Source organism: Perna viridis, chromosome 14 (assembly GCF_037379345.1).
Source record: "Perna viridis isolate PV_CMFRI_1.1 ecotype Kerala chromosome 14, ASM3737934v1, whole genome shotgun sequence".
Taxonomy (NCBI): domain Eukaryota; kingdom Metazoa; phylum Mollusca; class Bivalvia; order Mytilida; family Mytilidae; genus Perna; species Perna viridis.
The window spans coordinates 8,465,335-8,486,351 of NC_142458.1; the positions used below are offsets into that span (position 1 = coordinate 8,465,335).

The 21,017-nt window shown below is 33.0% G+C and overlaps 1 protein-coding gene across 4 annotated transcripts in view; it reads left to right on the plus strand.

Moving 5' to 3' along the window:
• Positions 1 to 12,415, plus strand: part of LOC148598035 (uncharacterized) — a 40,252-nt gene extending 27,837 nt beyond the window's left edge. For all 4 annotated transcript variants that reach the window (XM_088560067.1, XM_088560070.1, XM_088560068.1 and 1 more), the window contains 3 exons: positions 2,997 to 3,187; positions 3,825 to 3,921; positions 4,241 to 12,415. In XM_088560067.1, the coding sequence (XP_088416193.1) occupies positions 2,997 to 3,187; positions 3,825 to 3,921; positions 4,241 to 4,707 (755 nt within the window). In that variant the 3' untranslated portion in view covers positions 4,708 to 12,415. The remainder of the gene's footprint in view (positions 1 to 2,996; positions 3,188 to 3,824; positions 3,922 to 4,240) is intronic.
• The last annotated feature ends 8,602 nt before the right edge of the window (positions 12,416 to 21,017 follow it).

The window sequence follows — 21,017 nt, forward strand, 5'->3', positions numbered from 1 at the left end:
GTGGGCAGGCTACTCTGCCGGTTACACCTTTCAAGTATTATGATCATGTTTAATAAGCACAAAAAAATAAAACTAAAGCTTTTGTTCTTGCTTCCAGTAAGAAAGTAGGTACATGTACATGTAGGTTTGAAAATGCTTTATTTTTCAAAAATATTTTACACTGACGTGATTGAGTTGATGAGGAAAAAATCTAGACTTTGCTTGATCCAAAATGGCCATAAATGTTTAGAATAGGCACAAAAAATATGGTAGGTAGCTGGTGTTACATGTATAAACACCATAAAGTTTCAGGATTTACGTTTTTGTATCATTAAGTGAAAGTGTTTGTAAGAATCAGGCAAAATGGGAAAAAATCAGAAATATGGATGTCAAAAACCCACCAATCTGACAATGTAATATCATTCAAGGAAAATTTCTCTCTTTGAAAAGACCATTATTTGATCTCTGCATCACTGGCTTTGCTCAGAAATTTTTCGATAGGATGTTGGAAAAATGAGGTTTTTGACAAGAGTTTTCTGCCCTTGAAATGTTCATTTTAATTAATGAAATTATAACTCAATTCACCAACATGACATGGAAAATGTTGCCTTTTTTATTTAATTCTAATGGCTTTGAAACAGTAGTAGACACCATGTAGACAATAATGTTGGGTATTTTTCATATCTTGTTTCACCCACTGCCTGATCCTTACAGATGCAGACACTTAAATCAGTACTTAGTGGTTTTATTGTTTAATTGGAAGTTGCTTTAGACATGTTAGAGGGCCAGTTCATTTCCTGCCCTGGTAATGCATGAAATAACTGCTGGTGCAGTGGTGGATCATGGGTGGGGGGATCGCCGTATGTGAAAAATTTGTTTTAATAATGTGAACAAATTTTAGCATAAATGAGCAATTTAAACCCTGGAACCCCCTTTTTTAACAAATATCTGGATCCCTCCCAGTAGAGGACAATTATATGTAATCAATCAATCAATCAAAAGATTGGTTAAATTGTTTTGTAAATGAATGCATGTGCATAGATTATAAACAACAGGTCTGTTATTATAAAACAAATGGCCAAACAGCATTTTGTATAGTTGTTCAATAATAATCTTTAAAAAATAATTTATAGGTAAAAATAAACCTTCGTATTTACATAGTATAAATTGTACTATCAGTATTGTTGGTATAAATTCAAAATATCCCAATAATATATTGCAAATCTCGATATGCTGTACACAGTGGTCTATTGTTCAAAGATTTTAAAGATACATTTTTGTAGTTTTAACATACATTGTATGTGACAGACCACATGTTGCTAATACATGTATTGATGAAAAATTCTGATTGACATGAATGTTACTTAAAGTTAACATATAAAATGATATTCTGCATCCAACAAAATTCTGCATGATGATTTTGATAACCTTAGTTCCCTTGATTACTCTTGCAGTAAAGCATGTATACAGAACTTAAATAAATGTCATTTTGACGAGATATTGACCCTGACTTTTGGTGTTGGCAATTTTTCCTTTTTCGTTGAAGGTTCACTTTTTTTATGGTGGAGTTGTTGTCTCTTTTACATGTTGCATGTTGTCAATAGGGCCCTGCAAATTTCAGGGTTGGAAACTCAATCAAATGTTTGCTAAAATTAGCCAGCCCTGCCAAAAAATAGCCAGTCTTGGGCTGGCCGGCAGGCTACTATTTCTAACTCTGCTAATTTCAAACCCTGTATACAAAATGTACATGGAGGGCATGCCAAATTTAATTTAAATCATTTGTTCATTACCTGTACATTATTTTAGTGATTGCAGTGAAACCTGTCTCAACAGAACCCTGAATAATCTGAAAACTCGTCTAAACAAGAAAGTCCTTCGGGCTACCTAGCTAGAAAAGTTAGTGTCACGCCCTGAATGGTCATTCAATGAATAGAGGACCGACTTAACTATACAGTGAAATCTACCTAAACTAAATTAATTTAACCTGTCTAAACCAAATCCTGAGTAATTGAAAACCTGCCCATACCAAAATCCCAAATTAATTGAAATCTATCTAATCAAAATATGATTAAATTTAAAAACCTGTCTAAACCAACCATTTCTAAATTTCTCGTGTTACTGTTAGTTTTAGTGTATTTTGGACTTTGTAAACAAAACACCTGTCATAAGTGAACACCTGTCTAAACCAAACACCTGTCTAAACCAAACATCAGTCTAAACTGATCACCTGTTTAAAACCAAACACATGTCTAAACTAAACCCATGTTTAAACCAAACACCGGTCTGAAACCAAACACCTATCTAAACCGAACACCTGCCTAAATCAAACACCTGTCTAAACTGAACGCCTGTCTAAAACCAAACACATGTCTGAAGTGAACACCTGTCTAAACTAAACACATGTCTAAACCAAACATGTCTAAACTGATCACCTGTTTAAAACCAAACACCTGTCTAAACCAAACATATGTTTATACCAATCGTCTGTCTAAACCAAACATGTCTAAACCAAATACCTGTCTGAAACCAAACACCTGTCTAAACTGAACCCCTGTCTAAATCAAACATGTCTAAACCAAACATATATCTAAACCAAACACCTGTCTAAACCAAATACCTGTCTGAAACCAAACACCTGTCTAAACCAAACATGTCTAAACTAAACATATGTCTAAACCAATCACCTGTCTAAACCAAAGATATTTGATTTAGACAAGTTTCACTGTATTACAAAGGCATTTTTTTTCACATGAAATTATCATGACATAATTTTGCCTGTGGATTTCAACTTGATAAACAGTTTTAAGTACAAATTTTCTTCCCGTGAAATTTGCATGACATAAATTTGCCTGTGGGCTTCAACTTGATAAACAACTTAAAATATTCAGTAAGTGCAAAAGATTCTGGTACATGAACATGTGCACAACATAGCAATGGCAAAATTAAGTTGCATAAGTGTTTCTAATAAACCTATGAAAAAATTGATGAAAGCATTGTTTTCTCTAAAATACTTATAGGTTCATCGAATGGAAATACACAACAGAAGAGAGAACCACCATATCATAAAATCACTGCCAGAGAATCATTAGCGAGCATCAACCAGAGATTAGCACGGAATACTTACGAGACAGTAGCTGAAACTGAGGCTGACATTCAGCCAGATGGTGCTGCTTTCATTCCTCCAGAGTTTGAAAATTTCTACGCAACAGTTAGTTTCATTCTAACATATAATAATGTATTATCTATAAATACATTATACAAAATGTATAAACATGATAAAGTTTCAGGATTTATATTTTTGTATCATTAAGTGAAAGTGAAAGGCAAAATGGGAAAAAATCAGAAACATGGATTTCAAAACCCTACTGATCTGACAATGTAATATCACTCAATAAACACCCAACAGAGACATAGTACTTTAATGTCCAAAGGAAAACATGGAGGAAAAGCTCATATTGTTTTTGCCCGGTCTGTCTGTCTGTCTGTCTGTCTGTCACTTTTTGTATGTTCAAGTCCTCTGAAACTACTGCACTATTTTTTTTTTTTTATTAAACTGTGTGGGTACTTGTAGTTAGGACTTGGTGTGTAGTTGTCAGAAAAAAAATTACCCCTATACATGTACCTTATACAAATGTTGTAAGATATAGGGATCAATTTTTTTCTGAGACAATTAAGGGCCTGTGATAGTTGTGCATATTACCAGGAATTAATGATCTACTGAATTATTAGGGAATTAATATCTCATTGAACTTTTGAATGGGGAGACATACATATTTGTAAGCAAATAAATAGAATTTTGAAATATGAAGACCCTTTCATAACAAGATTTTGTTTTCTTTATCTAGGTTGACGGAGGGTCAGGTGATGGTGTGGTTACCAATCGAGCTAACAGAGATAGACAATCACCAGCCGGGGACCATTACGCTGAAATAGGAGCCACAGGTAAGATAATAATAGCATGGAACAGTTATCTAAATTAAGGGGCAAAGGTAAAACAACCCACGGGGGACCATTACACTGAAAAAAGAGCCACAGGTAAAACAAAAAAGGACTCTTCTTTATTTAAACCCATTCAAGTTTGAAAACCTTTTATTGTACCCAGATTCCCTGTAAGTTAGGTAAGCTTTCATTGACTGACATAAGGATGTAAGCTTAAATCTAATGAAAACTGTCATTGCAATACAAAATGTAACCAAATACCAATTTCCATAGTAGACTAGTTGTGATCAGTGCAATATTAGCTGTTTCCTTGTTTTTGTAGGAGGCAGATCCAGTACTGTTCCAGCTCCACCTTCTTTAGACAGTTTACACATAATGACCAAATCAGCTGAAGGGAGACTACCCAATGGGTCTGTCTCACCAAAGGAAGATAACTCTGTTCATAGGAGAACTTTATCAGATCAAGGGAAGGTAACTCTTGATCCAAATTACCAAACTGTTAGAGATTGCATAGCCGATATGGCTCCAACTTCTGATCCCAATTATGAAAGCGTGCAGGAAGTGCAATCAAAAGCAACATTTGACGTCGTAACAAATCAGAACGGTACTCGTTTGATCAGGGACCATTTCTATGAGGAAGTCAAGCCTGCCACTGAAGCAGAGACTGTCAAGAAGAGAGTTCTGAGGAGCCACCAGTACGAGGATATCGATGATGTCAAAGAACAGCGAAGACAGTTAAATGATAAAAATGATGATGTTTGGAAAAGACGATCAGGTGCTGAGAAATGACCAGATATTTATATGTTGTGTTTATAATGTTAATTGTACCTATTATGATGTGGCTTGTATGAATCCATTGAAGGAGGTAGACCTAAGGTAAGGGACATAATTCTTGAAATCAGTGATATGTTTGTATTATATTTAAGGTCACCAAAGTCTATCAAGCTTTCATTTGAAACAGAATGAAAATAGTCTATGTTACTTTGCTGCTTACACGAGAGTGATGTAAAATGCTGAATGATTTTGAAGAGTTGTGTCCCTTACCCTAGGTCTACCACCTTAAAGTCCATATAAAATTTAGACACTTCTACTTGTAAAGCCAACTCATGGTGCTGAAAAAACCACCAAACAAACGCTGTTTTTTTGGTCTACATATGTTATATTTTGACATAACAGTAGTCCTTGCAGTATTAAAACTAATCTGCATTGTTGAGGAAACCAAACATTCATCTTAGACTTAGAAATACCAAATCAAGGAGGATAACTCTTTCAAATAAGAAATTACATACACAATCCATGTAATCTGTATCTAAAAAATTCAAAAACCTAATGACAAACTAAGACTAGTTTTATGGTTTGTAGCTAAGAGTTTGTGAAAAAGATACAGAAGTAAATTTGATGGGTTTATGGCATGCATGAATCCCCTCCTGTTTGATTTTTTTTTAAAACTGCTACATAATGAGGTAGACCTAGGATAAGGGACATAACTCATGAAGTCAGTGATATGTTTGTATTTTATTCAATTTCACCAAAGTATATCAAGCTTTCATTTGACACAGAATGAAATCAATCCAAGTTACTTTGATGCTTACATGACATTGATGTAAAATGCTGAATTCAAACGTTCTAAAAATTTGTAAGGGTTGTGTTCCTTACCCTAGGTCTACTTCCTTAAAAGGTTGAAAACTTCATCATCATAATTAATTTTTGTATGTTGTAAACTGACATGTTTTTGTGGGTGATCTAAATTTCACTATAAAAGAACAACCATGAAAAATGAAATACTACTAACAAGTCTCTTGTTATGTAGGATACTTTTAGATGTGAAAATGAATTTTACACCCAAATAAATCTTAAAAAGGTATTCACAAAAGTAGACTGGTTTATGCCATAGTAAAAAATTCCTAGATTCTCTTCCATCTTTTCTGAAAAATTTTGGTGGGGAAAAAATTTTGTTTTTATTTTTTCTACAGTATCTTGACTAATGCCAAAAGCCTAATGTTGTTGTTATCATCATCTTCCTGTGCTTGGCGATTGATTTAACCAGCACAAACATACAGGAACAGCTCTACCAAAGTATTAGTGTCTCTGCTGCTACACCTGTACCAGTTTTCATCAATTAGAACCATTTTCTATGCAAGAAATAACAGTGAAAACTAAGTGAAGTTACAAAGTAAAGATTATTAAAATGTGAGTCCAGACAAGACACAGAATATTTCTGGAAATTTAAAAATGAAAAAAAAAAATGGGGCGGGCGTGAAAATTCAGGGTGGGACCGATGAGAATCTAGGAATTTTTTGGGGGTCTTTATGGTATTTTTGGTTACAAGAGAATGTAGGTTATCATTGTATTAGGTCTCTCATTGAAGAATAGTTTCTTTTGGCAAAATTTTCAATAGGGTCAGTGCAATTTTTTTCCACAAATGTAACATTAAAGGAAGCAGCACTACTTAGTAATGATTTTATAATTGTTTTCTTTTTCTCTGAAAAATTAATACTTTCATGTATATTTTTGAATGTAGATTCCATCAAAATGCTTTTTTTAATTTGTTAGCAAAGGAGTAATTCCATTAGATTTAGGCAGGGACGAAGGTTTTATGAATTCATCTTCATTATCAATTAATATACTTAAAAAATACTAGTTATCCAATTTTATTTGTTACATGTAAGTTTCATATTATTTTGTTTTGAATATATCTTTAACACACAGTATTATAATCTGTATTACTGAAGCCTTTACATTTCTGATTATAGTTTTTTTATTGACACCGGTTTATGAATCAATTTTTTTATTTGTATTTGTATATAATGCATAATAACAGAATAGTTTTTAGTCAAGTCAAATTTTATGAAAGAAAGTCGGACTGGCTAAAAATGAGGATGTTCCTCATACATAGTATTGTTCTTAATCCTTGCTTTCTACAAATATATACAAATTTGAAAAGTACAAATGATATTCCCAAAGTTAGTGTTCATTCTTATATTTTTATTTGCCATCTTGGGCGGGGATTCAGGGATATGCATGCTGGGCATATCCCCAGAATGTGTTCAAAAGATGGGTTATGTTATTCTACTGTCTGTATGTGTGTACACCGACATTAATTCATAACTGTCCAATTAAAGAATACATTTGTCAATATTTAAGTACCAGTCCTTATAAAATTCAGACATCGCCTATGGTAAAGTGAATTATGGTGTAGAAAAACCCAAGGAACAAATGGTGCTTTTTTACTCTGACATTAGTCCTTTCTGTATTTAGATCTGTACTTTTTAGAAAACTACACTTTAATCTCCCACTGAAATCAACCAAATCAAACCAAATCAAGAAAGATAACTCTTGCAAAATGTAAATTTCATGTACAAACCATATAAATTTTATCTCAAAAGCACAACACCCAAATAAAAAACTAAGACTGCTTATGTGGTCTATAGCTGTTTCTAAACATGAAATAAAAGTTAATTTGGTGGGTTTTTGACATGCATGAATCACCTCCTGTCAGATTTTTTTATAAAGACTGCTACTTAAGGAATTATTTTATGTAAAAGGCCAAAAATAAATATTTTATAGTATTTAGATGATTGGTCCATCGACAACTGTCCTTTCTGAAATGAATTTCTTAGTTACAGACTTTGTAAGACAAAAAAGGAGGGGGGTGGCTGTATAATTTGCTTTAGCACATCTATTCATTCAATATTAGAGCTTTTTTTATACAGTTAGTTTTGTTCTTGACATTGTTGTACATGTATATATATACAGATGATTTCAATCTTTAGTCCATCACCTTCATTGCTTTATATGCCATTGGTAGTGGAAGATCTAGAGATTTTGAAAAGGGGAAGGTTCAAGAGGGATTCTAGAAAAAAAGAGGGTTTCAGGCTATGATTTATTCAGTTTGCCCATATTTTGCATCTAATAAACAATATTTTCCTACCAAAAAAAAAAAAGTTGGAACTCCCTTTTTGTATGAAAAAGTGAGTAAATAGAACTAAGCATCGCATGCGAGGCTAACGATAGACATTCAGTCAAATCAAAATATGCACCAGACAGGCCCACAGAAAAGGGTCAGGGAAGTGAATTCAGAGTGAAAGTACCCTTTAAATTAGTTCAAATTTAAAATATGCAATTCAATAACATAGAAAAAATATATAAGAATTATTTACAGTATCTAGATCAGGTACACTGAATGATTTCTTAAAAAATGGACAACTGTTTACCTATCCTGTCTTGCCCCTTTCAGCTATCATCCCTTTTTTCTATTACAAACGTAAGAAAAATGTATAAGTGTGATGCCTGATTTGTAGGCTTTTTCCTAACTCATATTATCCATGAACCCAATTTTTTTAAACCTCTAGATCTGCTGCTGCTACAAAGGTACAGCCTTTTTCATTAGCATTGACCAATGAAAATGAGTGTAACAAATCATTTCTCATCTTATATTAGAATTGACCAATGAAAGATGGTGAAATGAATCCTTTTCATTAGATAATTTGTTTGTATCAATATTTGTACAATGTACATACATGTATCTGAATAGGTGCTGTCATATATTAATTTATTGGTTTTAGTTATGTTTTTGTTGAAGTAATTTGTGAGTACAACTAGATGTAAAAACCAGGCAAGAACTCGTATAGAATTAAATTAATATTTGAATGATTTTTAAATTTTCTACAAAGATATAGAATGAAATATTTTCAGATATGTTTACTTAATGGCACAGTGGATATTTTGTAGTTTGATGAAGCCTGAATCACATGTTTAAGTGCTATTCTCTGTAAGAATCAGGCAGTGTGTGAATCATGGTAGAAAAAAAACACACACAAGTCTTTCCATTAATTCAATCTAATTAAAAGCAGAAATGATTCATTTCTTTTTTTAAGTGTCAGTAATTTGAGATGTAAACTATATGAAATGCATTGAAATTTCATCATCGAAGGGAGAAAACTTACTTTCCCCGTATCATTCAATTCTAGTATTTCTGCATTCTCTGACACTTCTAAGAAGAATAAAATGTCCGTTCATCTTCAATAGACCAAAATTTGTGTGTCCACATTGTCAAATTTGTGTGTTTTTTCTAAGCATGATTCATTATTTTTCAATTTTGCCTGTTTCTTAGAAATGATTCCAGCACTTATTTACGTTGACTCAAGAATATAACAGTGATATCAGGGAAATTTTTGTTTTTGTTAAATATCTCAATAGAAATTGCCCTCAATTGAGTGCATGGGCAAATTAAACTCCCCCTTTTTCTTGATCTTGCCTGTATGATCTTGCCCAGTTTTTATAATCTGTTGTATATAGCTGTTGTTCATTTGGTTGTGTTACTGTTGTGCCATGCCTTTGTGATGCTGTGTAGACAGATTTTTAATGGGAATGTAATAATATTATTAAGCAGGTAATTTTCGTAGGGTTGCTTATTATGGTGTATTTTTCTAAAAACATCAAAATAAATTACTCTGAGCTTATGTATTTAGTGCACCACTTAAGGAGGTAGACCTAGGGTAAGGGGCATAACTCTTAAAATCAGTGATTGTATCATATTCAATTTCATCTAAGCCTTTCAAGCTTTCATTTGAAACAGAATGAAATCAATCCAAGTTACTTTGATGCTTACATGAGATTGATATAAAAAGCCTGAATACATACGTTCCAATGATCTAAAGAGTTGTGTCCCTTACCCTAGGTTTACCTCCTTAATAGCATCTGCCAAAATTAGAATTGGAAAAAATTTTTTGCATACACTTTTGCCTCATAATCGATAAATTGTACACCCACTATACCCTATACTTATTTTATTAAGATAATCAACAACTTAAAATATGAGTTAAAAATTATTTTTGGTAACATTGAGAGACACAATATTTTTCTGTTTTTTTTTTTGTTTTTTTTTTTGTTTTTGTTTTTTTTTTTATCCAGATTTTTAACATTTGTTTTTTTTTTTACTGTATATTCACTTTTAATTTTGTCGAATTTTTTGGTTGGTTGAGTTAAATCATGTCTGTAGTTTTCTTAAGATCCTGTGACGAAATTTCTGGAATTTTTCCCATATCATATGTGATAAAATATTACAACTTGTTTAATTTAGAAAAAAAATGCTTATTTTGAAATGAGTCATTTCAGAGCAGTTGTATTTTTGTTCTTTTTTTTTTTGTGTTTAACCTTTAATTTGAAAATGAAACTGTCGTTAAAATTTTCTACATAAAGTTTGTAGTGCAATATTTCATATTTTAAGACTCTGTAAACTTAGATTAATTTGAAAAAAACTACATGTATGGAAAGGAAGTGGGAAATAAATTTTCCAGTTTATATTCTATACATTATATATGAATAATGACAAGGCTAAAACTTAGTTCTTCATAAAACTATGGGCTGGTATTGGTCTGTTTTCCATGCATAATGATATTGTTTTGAATCTAGACACAAACTTGGTTGGTTTATTTGTCTTTTTTTATTTTATAGACAGCAGTGATTTATCAAATGTTTCTTGCGTAATTAAAAATTTTCATTATTCAAAATGTGATATCAGTCACAACTTGAAAATCAAAATACTGATCACAAAACTTTAAATTTATTTTGAAAATATCAATAAATTATGGAGAAATTGTATGTAATAATGAGTATAATTAACTGGTAATAATAATAATAATAATAGTATAATTACACCTACTAAACATGCTTGAAGGTTTAACTACGGTTCTGCCTTAAAACCAGCTATGGGGTGAATCAACGAAAATGTTCAAATACATTTGTTAGGTACTAAAAACAACTCTTAATAAGTTCATGTCCCTTACTCTCGGTCTACCTCCTTAAGTGTCAGTGTTTTAAAAATCAGGCAGTAGGTGAAACATGGTATGAGAAAAAAAAACCATCATTTTGATAGTGTAATTTGACTACTTGCACCATCAGAATCAAGGAAAAGAGACAAGATTCGCCATATCATTGAAATGCATTGAAAATTTTCTGAGCAAAGCCAGTGATGCAGAGATAAAAAAATGGTCTTTTCAAATAGAGAAAGTATCCTTGAGTGATATTATATTGTCAGATCGGTGGGTTTTGACATGCATGTTTCTGAATTTTCACATTTTGCCTGATTCTTACAAACGCTTATACTTAAAACATTGAAAATGACTCAAAAAACAATAAAGTTCAATTAACAACCAAGCAATATATAGGCTTAACAAATATTTCAGTGAAATCTGAATTCAAATTTATCTAACATTCAAAGTTCACTGTATAGCTGTTAAATGCAAAGCTGTATTTTTCTGTATTAAAAATTCATACATTAGTTTTTCTAAATATTTATAATGCATTTTTTTTTCTTTTAATACAGCATTAGAATTGCTACAAGTCCCTCTTAATTATAGTATGACACAGAAATCTATGTAATGAACTCCTCTGTTCATATGCTGTGAAAGAGCCTCTCTCCTGCCACAATTAATAGATCAGTGAGATACATGCAATCAATTTTTTTCCCATTTATTGGTAAATTTACAGTGAGAGACATGTACAAGATGTACTTTAGTAAAAACTACTTTTCATGTTGTCTGAATAAATTAAGTACAAGAAAGTCTATGTCACATTCTCCTCCAAAGAGTGGGATATGATATTAAGGAATATTTCGTGGTAAAAATATTTGTTTTGGTTTAAATAAGAATTTTTTTTTAATAATTTTGCATTTTTGCAACTTTAATGAGGAATGGGGCTGATCCAGAAATATGACAACAGGTTTGGTTCAAGGCAATCCTTTTCTCAAATTTTGCCCAAACTTTGAGAGCAAAATTTACAAAATTTTCCATCATAAGTGGGGGTTCTTACCTTTGAAATCCTCCTCTGAATCAATCATGGATAATGTATTTATGGTACGTTGAGTCCTATCTAAAAATAAATCTGGATAGACCAGGAAGTTGTCTTAACCAGAGACGAATTTGTTGTTTTCTCCAGGGTTAGCAGGGCCGTAGCCATGTTTTCTGAATGGAGGGTATGAACTGATCACTGATAAGTAATGAACTTGTTTATCTGGTATGATTACAGGCTAAGATGTAAACCAAAGTTTTTTTTTCAAGGGAAAAAGGGGGGGGCAGTCGCACCCGTCGCTCCCCCTGGCTGCAGCCTTGGTCAGGTTTTAAAGTCCCTCTGTATTGTTGTATTTTATCATCTAACATATTTAGTTCTTGTTTCATGGGCATTTTATATCTGGTCTTTGTTTGCTATGCATGTATTAAAATTTAAACATGAAACCCTCCATTTGAGAATTTCTTCACTCTTTTTCTAGCCTTGTTCACACGAAATATTTGTGGAGTGTAATTATGATGTCTGCAATTGATTAGAAATGTCAAATCATTTTGTCACATTATAAAAAAAGACCATTAATTCTGTTTTTGTTGTGTACCTGTGTTACATTTGTGTATTATTTTCTACAAATATTATTTATACAGTAAATGTAATCCATTAGGTCTTACTATACAAACAGTGAAACAAAAATAAAAGATAAAAAAATAAATTGTTTCTTTTTTTTTTAAGAAAAGAGTAAATCAATGCTATAGTAAATGTAATACTAGAAGTCCATATATGCAAGGCAAGATCATCACGATGTCCTGTAATGGTTCACGATCCTTTAAGTCCAGTGAATTCATTCCACCACTAACATTCTTTCCGGTATACAGAAGTACCCTAGAATACTTTCCCCATGACCTAAGTACCCTAGAACACTTTACCCATGATGTAAGTACCCAAGAACACTTTCTGCATTACCTAAATACCCTAGAGTACTTCCACAATGACCTAAATACCCTAGATCACTTTCTCCATGACGCAAGTACCCTAGAACACTTTCCCATGACCTAAATACCGCTGAAAACTTTCGCCATGACCTAATTAAAATACCTTAGAACACTTTCTCCACGACCTAATTACCCTAGAACATTTTCTCCATGACCTAAATACCCTAGAGTATTTTCTCAATCACCTAAATACCCTAGAACACTTTCTCTATGACGTAAATACCCTAGGGTATCATTCCCTGCGGAATAAAGCACACTAGCGTATTTGTTCCATGTGAGTAGAAATCAATATAATCCGGATGATCTTCACCAGGAATGAATTTACGCTTACACGTTCACGATCTAGCTGTAATACTTATATTATACATCTGTTCACGTTCATTTCTCTCGCTTGACACAGTGTGACGGGGTGATGTTTTCAACTCATTAGTATGAATAAAATTAAATATGAAGATATGCACATGTCAATTTTAACCCTCCGTGCAAGCATGAATATTTGTGATGATGACTTTGATGGCTTTTCGCTTGAGCTATGGCATACACAGGCAAAATTGTTTCACATGATATACACAAATTTCACATTATTTTCACCCGAACTGAGCAAATAAACTTGGTGACAGAGTTAACGTGAAATTCGAGTGAATCGAGCCTTCACGTGAAATTAACATAAATTGTTCGCATGCAATAAATGTTCAGTGAATTTCACATGAAAAGCACGTTAATTTCATGTGAAGTTCACCTGAATTTCATGTAAAGCTCGATTAACATGAATTTCACGTGAAAAATATCTGCCTGTGTAGCATAAAACAATGTGGTGTATATTGAAGATTGACAATTATAAAGAATTAGCATGCAAGAAAAGATATGGATACTTGAGGAACCCCGGCTGACACTCTCCTTTTCAAATTGTCTGTATCCTCCCCCCGCCCTGACACTCTGATTTTATTAAAAAAGTAAGAGGAAGAATCTTATGTAATCCATTTGAATTAGAAAGGAAGTAATATATTTTAATAAGGAATAATAAATAAATAGAATATAACATAAAGACATGATATTGATTGTAAATCATGTAGATATGTTGTAAATATCTTTTTTTAACAATGCCATGAAGAATTCGTTATATAAGACTGAAACTCTAGATTTTAAATCACAAGTTTATCAAATAGGGAATTATGCCCCTTTTAATACTGGTATAAAATGTTTGTACTTTTTATTCTTTTTGTTGTTTTTTAAATAAAAAAAGAACCTAGTTCAACCATTCCGAAGTTCGATCACCGGACCGAGGCCATAAACCAGTAAAAATTGTTTCGATCTTATACAGCTTTATGTATTACTAGACCATGTGTCCGGTTTAAAACGATTTGCCTTGAAAAATTTATATCGAATGAAATGGATCTGTTGTCCAGAAATCAGAAGGAAAGTGTTTCTTCAAATTTTCAAAGGATAACGGTATGTTTTCCTATTTTTTCTCCAGTTAATAATTCACATGCATCGGTGATACTTTTATAAAGTACAGTACTGCCTAAAAACCATGCAAATGTTTATAATGGGTGATTCATGCATTTCTTTAACCCAACTATTTTTCATTGAAAATCCGCCAGAAAGCCCATAGAAACAATTTAGGTTATATAAGTGCAAATAAAAGTAGTCCACTGGAGATATTAAAACTTAAAATTTGGTTATGTTCTACTACAGAAAAAGTACGAGAGAATGTCCCGCCAGAATTTTTACACTATAACCATTCAAAAAATATTTCAGGATGTATATGTTGGAGATTCCAAATATTTTTTGATAGAAAATGCTTCAGTAGGCCTCATTATGGAAACTGTTTTAAAAATAAAAGGGCAAATGGAAGTTGCTCACTGGAGACATTAAAAATCAGATTTTGGTTATGTTCTACTACAGCAAAAGTACCGGAAAACTTCCCTCCAGAATTTTTACACCATAACCAGTCAAAAATTATTTAACAATATTTTAAATTAGCAGATCTGCATGAACACAGGTAGAGTTATTTTTAGGACCTTATAATAGTATTTATAGTGTTTCATTGAATATCCTAGGATAGGATGAATCATCCCCTGCCTGGTTTTTAAGCAGAATCATATTTAAAAAAAACGACTAACAGTGCAAGGACATGCCACAGTTAAACAATTGTTTTGAAATAAGATACATGTACATACATGTACCTGCAAATTACATCCCCTAACTACCTCCGCATATCTGTGATCACTATAGTTTGTCCCTAAAAACTTCTGATATGCTGATGCTGATTAAATATGTCAACACTTTGTTTTTTTTGTTTTTTTTTTTTTGTTGTTTTGTTTTGTTTTGTTTTGTTTTTGTTTTTTTCTTACAAAATATCAAGTTGCACTGGATCCTGTTGTTACCAATGAAAAAAAATCACTTAAAGATAATTATATAATATATCTGTATAAAGGTATTGAAACATGAACATTTTTTGTAATATCAAAAAATCTGACTGATTTTCTGACAAATTTGTAATATTAGAAAACTTAAAACACATACAGGTTGATTGATTGATTAATTAATTGTTGGGGTTTAACGTCCGAGCAGCAATATTTCAGTTATATTCAGGCGATGAACATTATTGATTGGTTGTTGGGGTTTAACGTCCGAGCAGCAATATTTCAGCTATATTCAGGCGATGAACATGATTGATTGATTAATTGTTGGGGTTTAACGTCCGAGCAGCAATATTTCAGCTATATTCAGACGATGAACATGAAATGAATGATAAAATGAACATGAAATGATGATGAAATAAAAAAGGGATGGGACACAAGGGCAACAGGGTCGAAACATTTGGATTGCCACTAGAAAAAGGGAGCGATGGGTAGGGTTGGGCAATTTAGCCTCCTGTGGCGGAGCGCAAAGGTTCCTACTCCTACGGAATACCACAGCAGAGTTCTTTAACGTGCGAGGAACGTGGCATCTTTCCCAACACGGTGCACCACTATGGTTTGCGGTCAGGTTTTCTGTATTATAGCCTGACAACCCCAGCATGTAACACGCCAAGGGTACCACATTCCACCACCTGGGGCACACATCCCAGTTGCCCTATGGGCAGAGCGCCTAGCTCCCGGCTCTGAGCACTATGTAGTCGCCTTTTACGACACGCTTAGCGCTGCTGCAGGCCTATTCTTTTGACACCCGGACCTGCACGGGGCTACAGGAATAGGTAAAATATTACTACTGGGCGATGGATGTATTTCTTTATGTGTGAGTTATGCTGAATTTGTGATTTAACAGATTTTAGAAATTTACTACAGTGTAAACGTATTAATTTCCGTAGTGTTCTAATTTTCGCTATTTTCGCAGTGGGCTTCAAAAGCGCTAAAAGTAGTACCCACGAAGTCAACAATAAACACTTTATAACTGTAATCATTTTTGTGAAACCGCGAAAATTGATACGTGCGAATATACTCACTTGAAAGAATTTGTGAAAATAAATACGTTTACAGTATGCATTTATTGATGTTTCGAAGCACAGGACAAGTCGAACTTCTCTGTAAAGGCCACTCATTTGAGATGCCACCCCTGTGTTATGGCCAATCTTAGTTTGCATCAAATTCTATTTATGCATGCTTGTATTTTCTGTTCTCTCTCGAGATGCCACCCCTGTGTTATGGCCAATCTTAGATTGCATCAAATTCTATTTATGCATACATGTATTATTATGTCCTTTCTTGAGAACCCACTTCTCCAAAGACCAGATTAACACCTCATAAAAAGACACATTTAATAGCACTTTCACACCCTTGAGCCTCTGATTCAGAAAGTCCTTTAATGAAGTGTTACAAGTGCAGGCTTCTAATAATTATAATAAATGACTATAACTAATGAGTTCTTTGTATCTGTATTTGGGTATATCGGTAGTACAGGTATTTTTAGGTTCTTGACAATGTGTAAAAGCTGGTGTTTTGACCCTTAAGATTTTAAATACAGTTTGTTATATCTATAATAAAGATCCCTGGGTCTTATCAGAAAGGTCAGGAAGCAGGAAGTCAATATTGGCAAGATACTGGTACATGTAGCTGTCAAAATGCGAGGAACTTACATAGAATGTCAATGAGTAAGTAAACTGCGTAAATTTTCGTCGGAAAGTTTGTACGTGCACTTAGGAGATCATCAGTCTATAAAAAATGATATAAAATATCCATTGCACTTAAAAATTCAAAATTGAGGGAGATAACTCTGTAAATGACATTAAAATACAATAGAAACTGTTGGATTTTCAATGTGGATTATCTACTAAGAGCTAACAAATTGAAATGAATAATTATACATTTCATCATAAATATATACCTATAAAGCAACTTCGTAACAAAAATAAAAAAAAGTGTAGCCTTTTGTGGGGTGCATCACATATTACAGAAATTGCTTGATTCTTACAAAGACTACTACTTAAAAGTTAAGCATGAAACCCTCCATTTCGGAGTTTCTTCACTCTTTTTAATCCTTGTTTACATGAAACACTTGTGGAGTGTAATTTTGATGTCTGCAATTTACATGAAATGTCAAATAATTAATATCAAATCATTGTGTCACTTCATAAAAAACATTCTGTTTTTGTTGTGTAACTTACATTTTTGTATTATTTTCTACAAACATTACTTATACAATAAATGTAATCCATTAGGTCTTGCTACACAATCAGTGATACAGATGAGAGATAGAAAAATAAACTGTTTCTTTTTTAAGAAAAAAAAGAGTAGACCAATACTCGCTTTCTGATTTATCATGCACTTATCATAGATGTGAAAAAAATTCTCAAGGCATGACATTTATTCATTCCTCAAACAATCAAGGAACTGGAACAAGGCGTTAACAATTTATTTGACTAATTTGCATGTGGAGGTGGTGTTTACTAAGGAATGTGGCAGGTGTTAACAGTGCATTGTTCTTATTTGCATAAAGAGGCGGGTTTACAACTAAATTTGAAGAAGTTTACGTTGTATTTTAGTGATTTGCATAAAGAGGTGGGGTTTACTACCGAAAGAGACCGAGAACTACTTTTAGCCTATATCTGAATTCAATCTAACCTGATATACATTTTGTAAAAGTACATGTACATGAAAAAAAAGAAGCTGTATAACTGTTGGATACTTGTAAATGGAGATAGCCCAATGTATGCATTTTTCATGTTGCAAGCAAGGGTAATATCACTGTGTCAGCTCACACAGTTCAAGTTTCAGAAACTGAATTCTGGGGATTTTGTTCTGTGCTGAACCACTATGTATTGTTACCACCTGTTGTCTAGTTAGTCCAATAGATCCAAAAACGAAGCTTTCTTTCGTCGTAACAAAAAGTGAACCCATGGATTATTTGACATTTGGAACCTAACCTTTGAATTTAAATTCTTGATATTGAATCTTCATATTTTTAGCTCACCTAACCTAAAGGCCGTGTGAGCCTTTGTCGTACCTTTGCGTCCGTCGTCGTTTGTCGTCGTTAGCTTTTTTCAAACATCTTCTCTGAAACTGCTCGACCAATTTGTATGAAAGTTGACATGGATGTTTCTTAGAATATCCTCCACAAACTATAATTATTTTTTTAAACTTTGAAAAATATGGCTGCTGTTACTAAAAATAGAATATAAGGATTAAGATAGATTTTTTTTGCACATAGCTCAAAAACCGTTGAATTTAGCAAAATTCTGACAGAAAGTAGCATTGTTCACTTTTAAAAGACGGACCGATGTCGAATTTCTTTCAAATAATTGGTCAACCGATAGGAATTATGATCCTTGAAACAGATTTTTTTTTACCATTTTTCAGGTGTACAATTTTGAAAATCTTCTCTGAAACAGCGTGATAAAATTTAATGAAAGTTGGCAAAATTATTTCTAAAGGTTTTTCTATGTTTGTCCTCAACTATAGAAGAATGATGAAGACGGAAGCTTCTCATTAGATAAACAGGATATTCTGAGTTTACTCGCAGTGTTAAAATTTTATTTGAAGCGGCCATTTCAAAATTTCTGCCATTTTTGGCCATTCTCACCAGTTCCTCGGATTCCAACGATTTTTGGTTCATCCAGAAAACATTGTATTCTAGGATGAATGGCGTTGACGAAATTTTGTTCTGGATGGCCATTTTTAAAATGGCTGCCATTTTCCTTCTAATTTTTATACTTAGATTAATCTTGGGTTTCAACGATATTTGGTTTAAATAATATGGTCTCCCGAGGTGAATGATTATGATGAAAATGTTTGTTGTATAACCATGATTTAACCTCATTTGATTTTCTCTCTCAGCAAATGTATAGTGGGCTAATCCCCCCCCCCAAATCAAGTTCAGACTGGATGACAGGGCATAGGGCAACCACTGCCCAATTTTTCCCAGAGGTTGTAAAAACACTGAAGACATTTCCAACATTGTACAGTACTTTAGGTTCTCAGGTGAACTATACAGAATTTATAGATATATACTCTTTCTCGGCAATTGTTTTGTCAAACATGGTAACAAAGCATGATGCCTTTAATAAGGCATGGTTTGCCATGTGAGGGATTCAGGCTCTTCAAGAGTCTCTTGTTTTAAAGTTATTAAACCACTTTCATTTAGTCAGAATCTAATTCAGTATAAAACATAGAATACAATCCAAATTCAGAGCTGTATCCATTAAGTATGAAAACTCCAACTGTCAGGCCTTTACCTATTTGGTCAAAACATGATGCATTAAACAGTTATAATTCTTACATTATTTCTTCGCATTTTTTGTTTTTAAATAGTGTTTCTGGTCGGATGATAGATGCATTTCAGCAAGTGATACAGATTTCCTCCTGCCTGGCTCTGAAATAGACGTGTACTCATTCAGAGTACAGCCAAACAGTTAACACATCACAAGATAGTAGCCAAGTGACCCTTAGTTTTTGATACAACGACTTGTTGTCCTTAACAGCTTTGTTTACTGTGGCTTATTTAGAATCCATCTGTGGCAGCATCCCTTCAGCACCTCTGTATTGAGTTTTCATATCACACCTCATACGTTATGCCAGAGCTTGCCATAACTACGCAGACTTTTTGTATCACGCTATAGACTTCTCACAATTAAGATTCTGGATCAAGGTTATGTTGCTACAAGATTAAAGTCATCACAACAGAACGTTTATGGTCGTCATCATGAACTGGTGGATCCTTACAAGAGTATCCACTTGCACCATGAACACAGATTTGTTCAATGTGTCACAGTTTTCCTTTCCTCCTTTGTCTACCCTGAACTTGACTTTTTATGAGCAACTCGGTGGATGTTTCTAAAAAAGCAGAGGACGCTTACCCAAACGGTACACCTGGTCCATGCTCCCATTTTTCAGTGGAGTCCGAGTTGTTGATTTACTTTTGTTACTTTGTATGTATAATTTTGCTTATAATTTTGCTTATTTTATATTGTGTGTGTCTTTTTCCCATTTTTGGTTTTTGTCCCTGGATTACATTATTTTGATTTCCGCTAATATCTTGGTTCCCTTGCTTACTCTTAGACCTCTATCCAGAAAATGTACTTGGTGATGGCATAATTTTGAATGGAGTAATTTTGGAAAAATGTGCTTAACCAATTTTAAACTCTTTTCACAATTTTTAAAACGTTTTAATTCTATGAGGGGGCCGTTGGTCGACTTAACCCAACTTATTCTGAACTTAAAAACATTGCGAATAATCGCAATAAGTTTTGCATTTAAACGCAATTTTTTTGCGTTTATTTGCAATTATAATTATCGCGTTTATTCGTTAAAGATTGTGAATAAATGCAAAACTTATTGCGATTATTCGCAATGTTTTGCGTTTATTCGCAATAAGTTTAAACGCAATCATATTTTGCATTTTTTTTCAATGAGTTTTGCGTTTATTCGCAATACGTTTTGTGTTTATTCGCAATAATTATTGCGATTATTCGCAATGTTTTGCGTTTATTTGCAATAAGTTTAAACGCAATTAATATTTTGCATTTTTTAGCAATGAGTTTTTCGTTTATTCGCTATGTGTATAGACGAAATATTGTTTTAAAGAAAGTAGTCCGAATAAGCTTCCGTAAATCCCAGCTAACCATACCGTTTTATTATATCAAAATTAACTACGTTCGTGAACAGTTTTGATGTTTTATTGTTAAGTTAAAGAAAAAAAATTACTTTGTAGAAAAAGCCCCATACCAAATGTTACATGAAGTTCAACATAAAAAAGCTATAATTTACACAAGCAGTTCTTTCTTCCCCTCTCATCTTTAATTTACATAAGCAGTTGTTTTTATCCCCACATCTTCAATTTTACACAAGTGCAAATGTTTCTTCCCCTCTCATCTAAAATTTACTA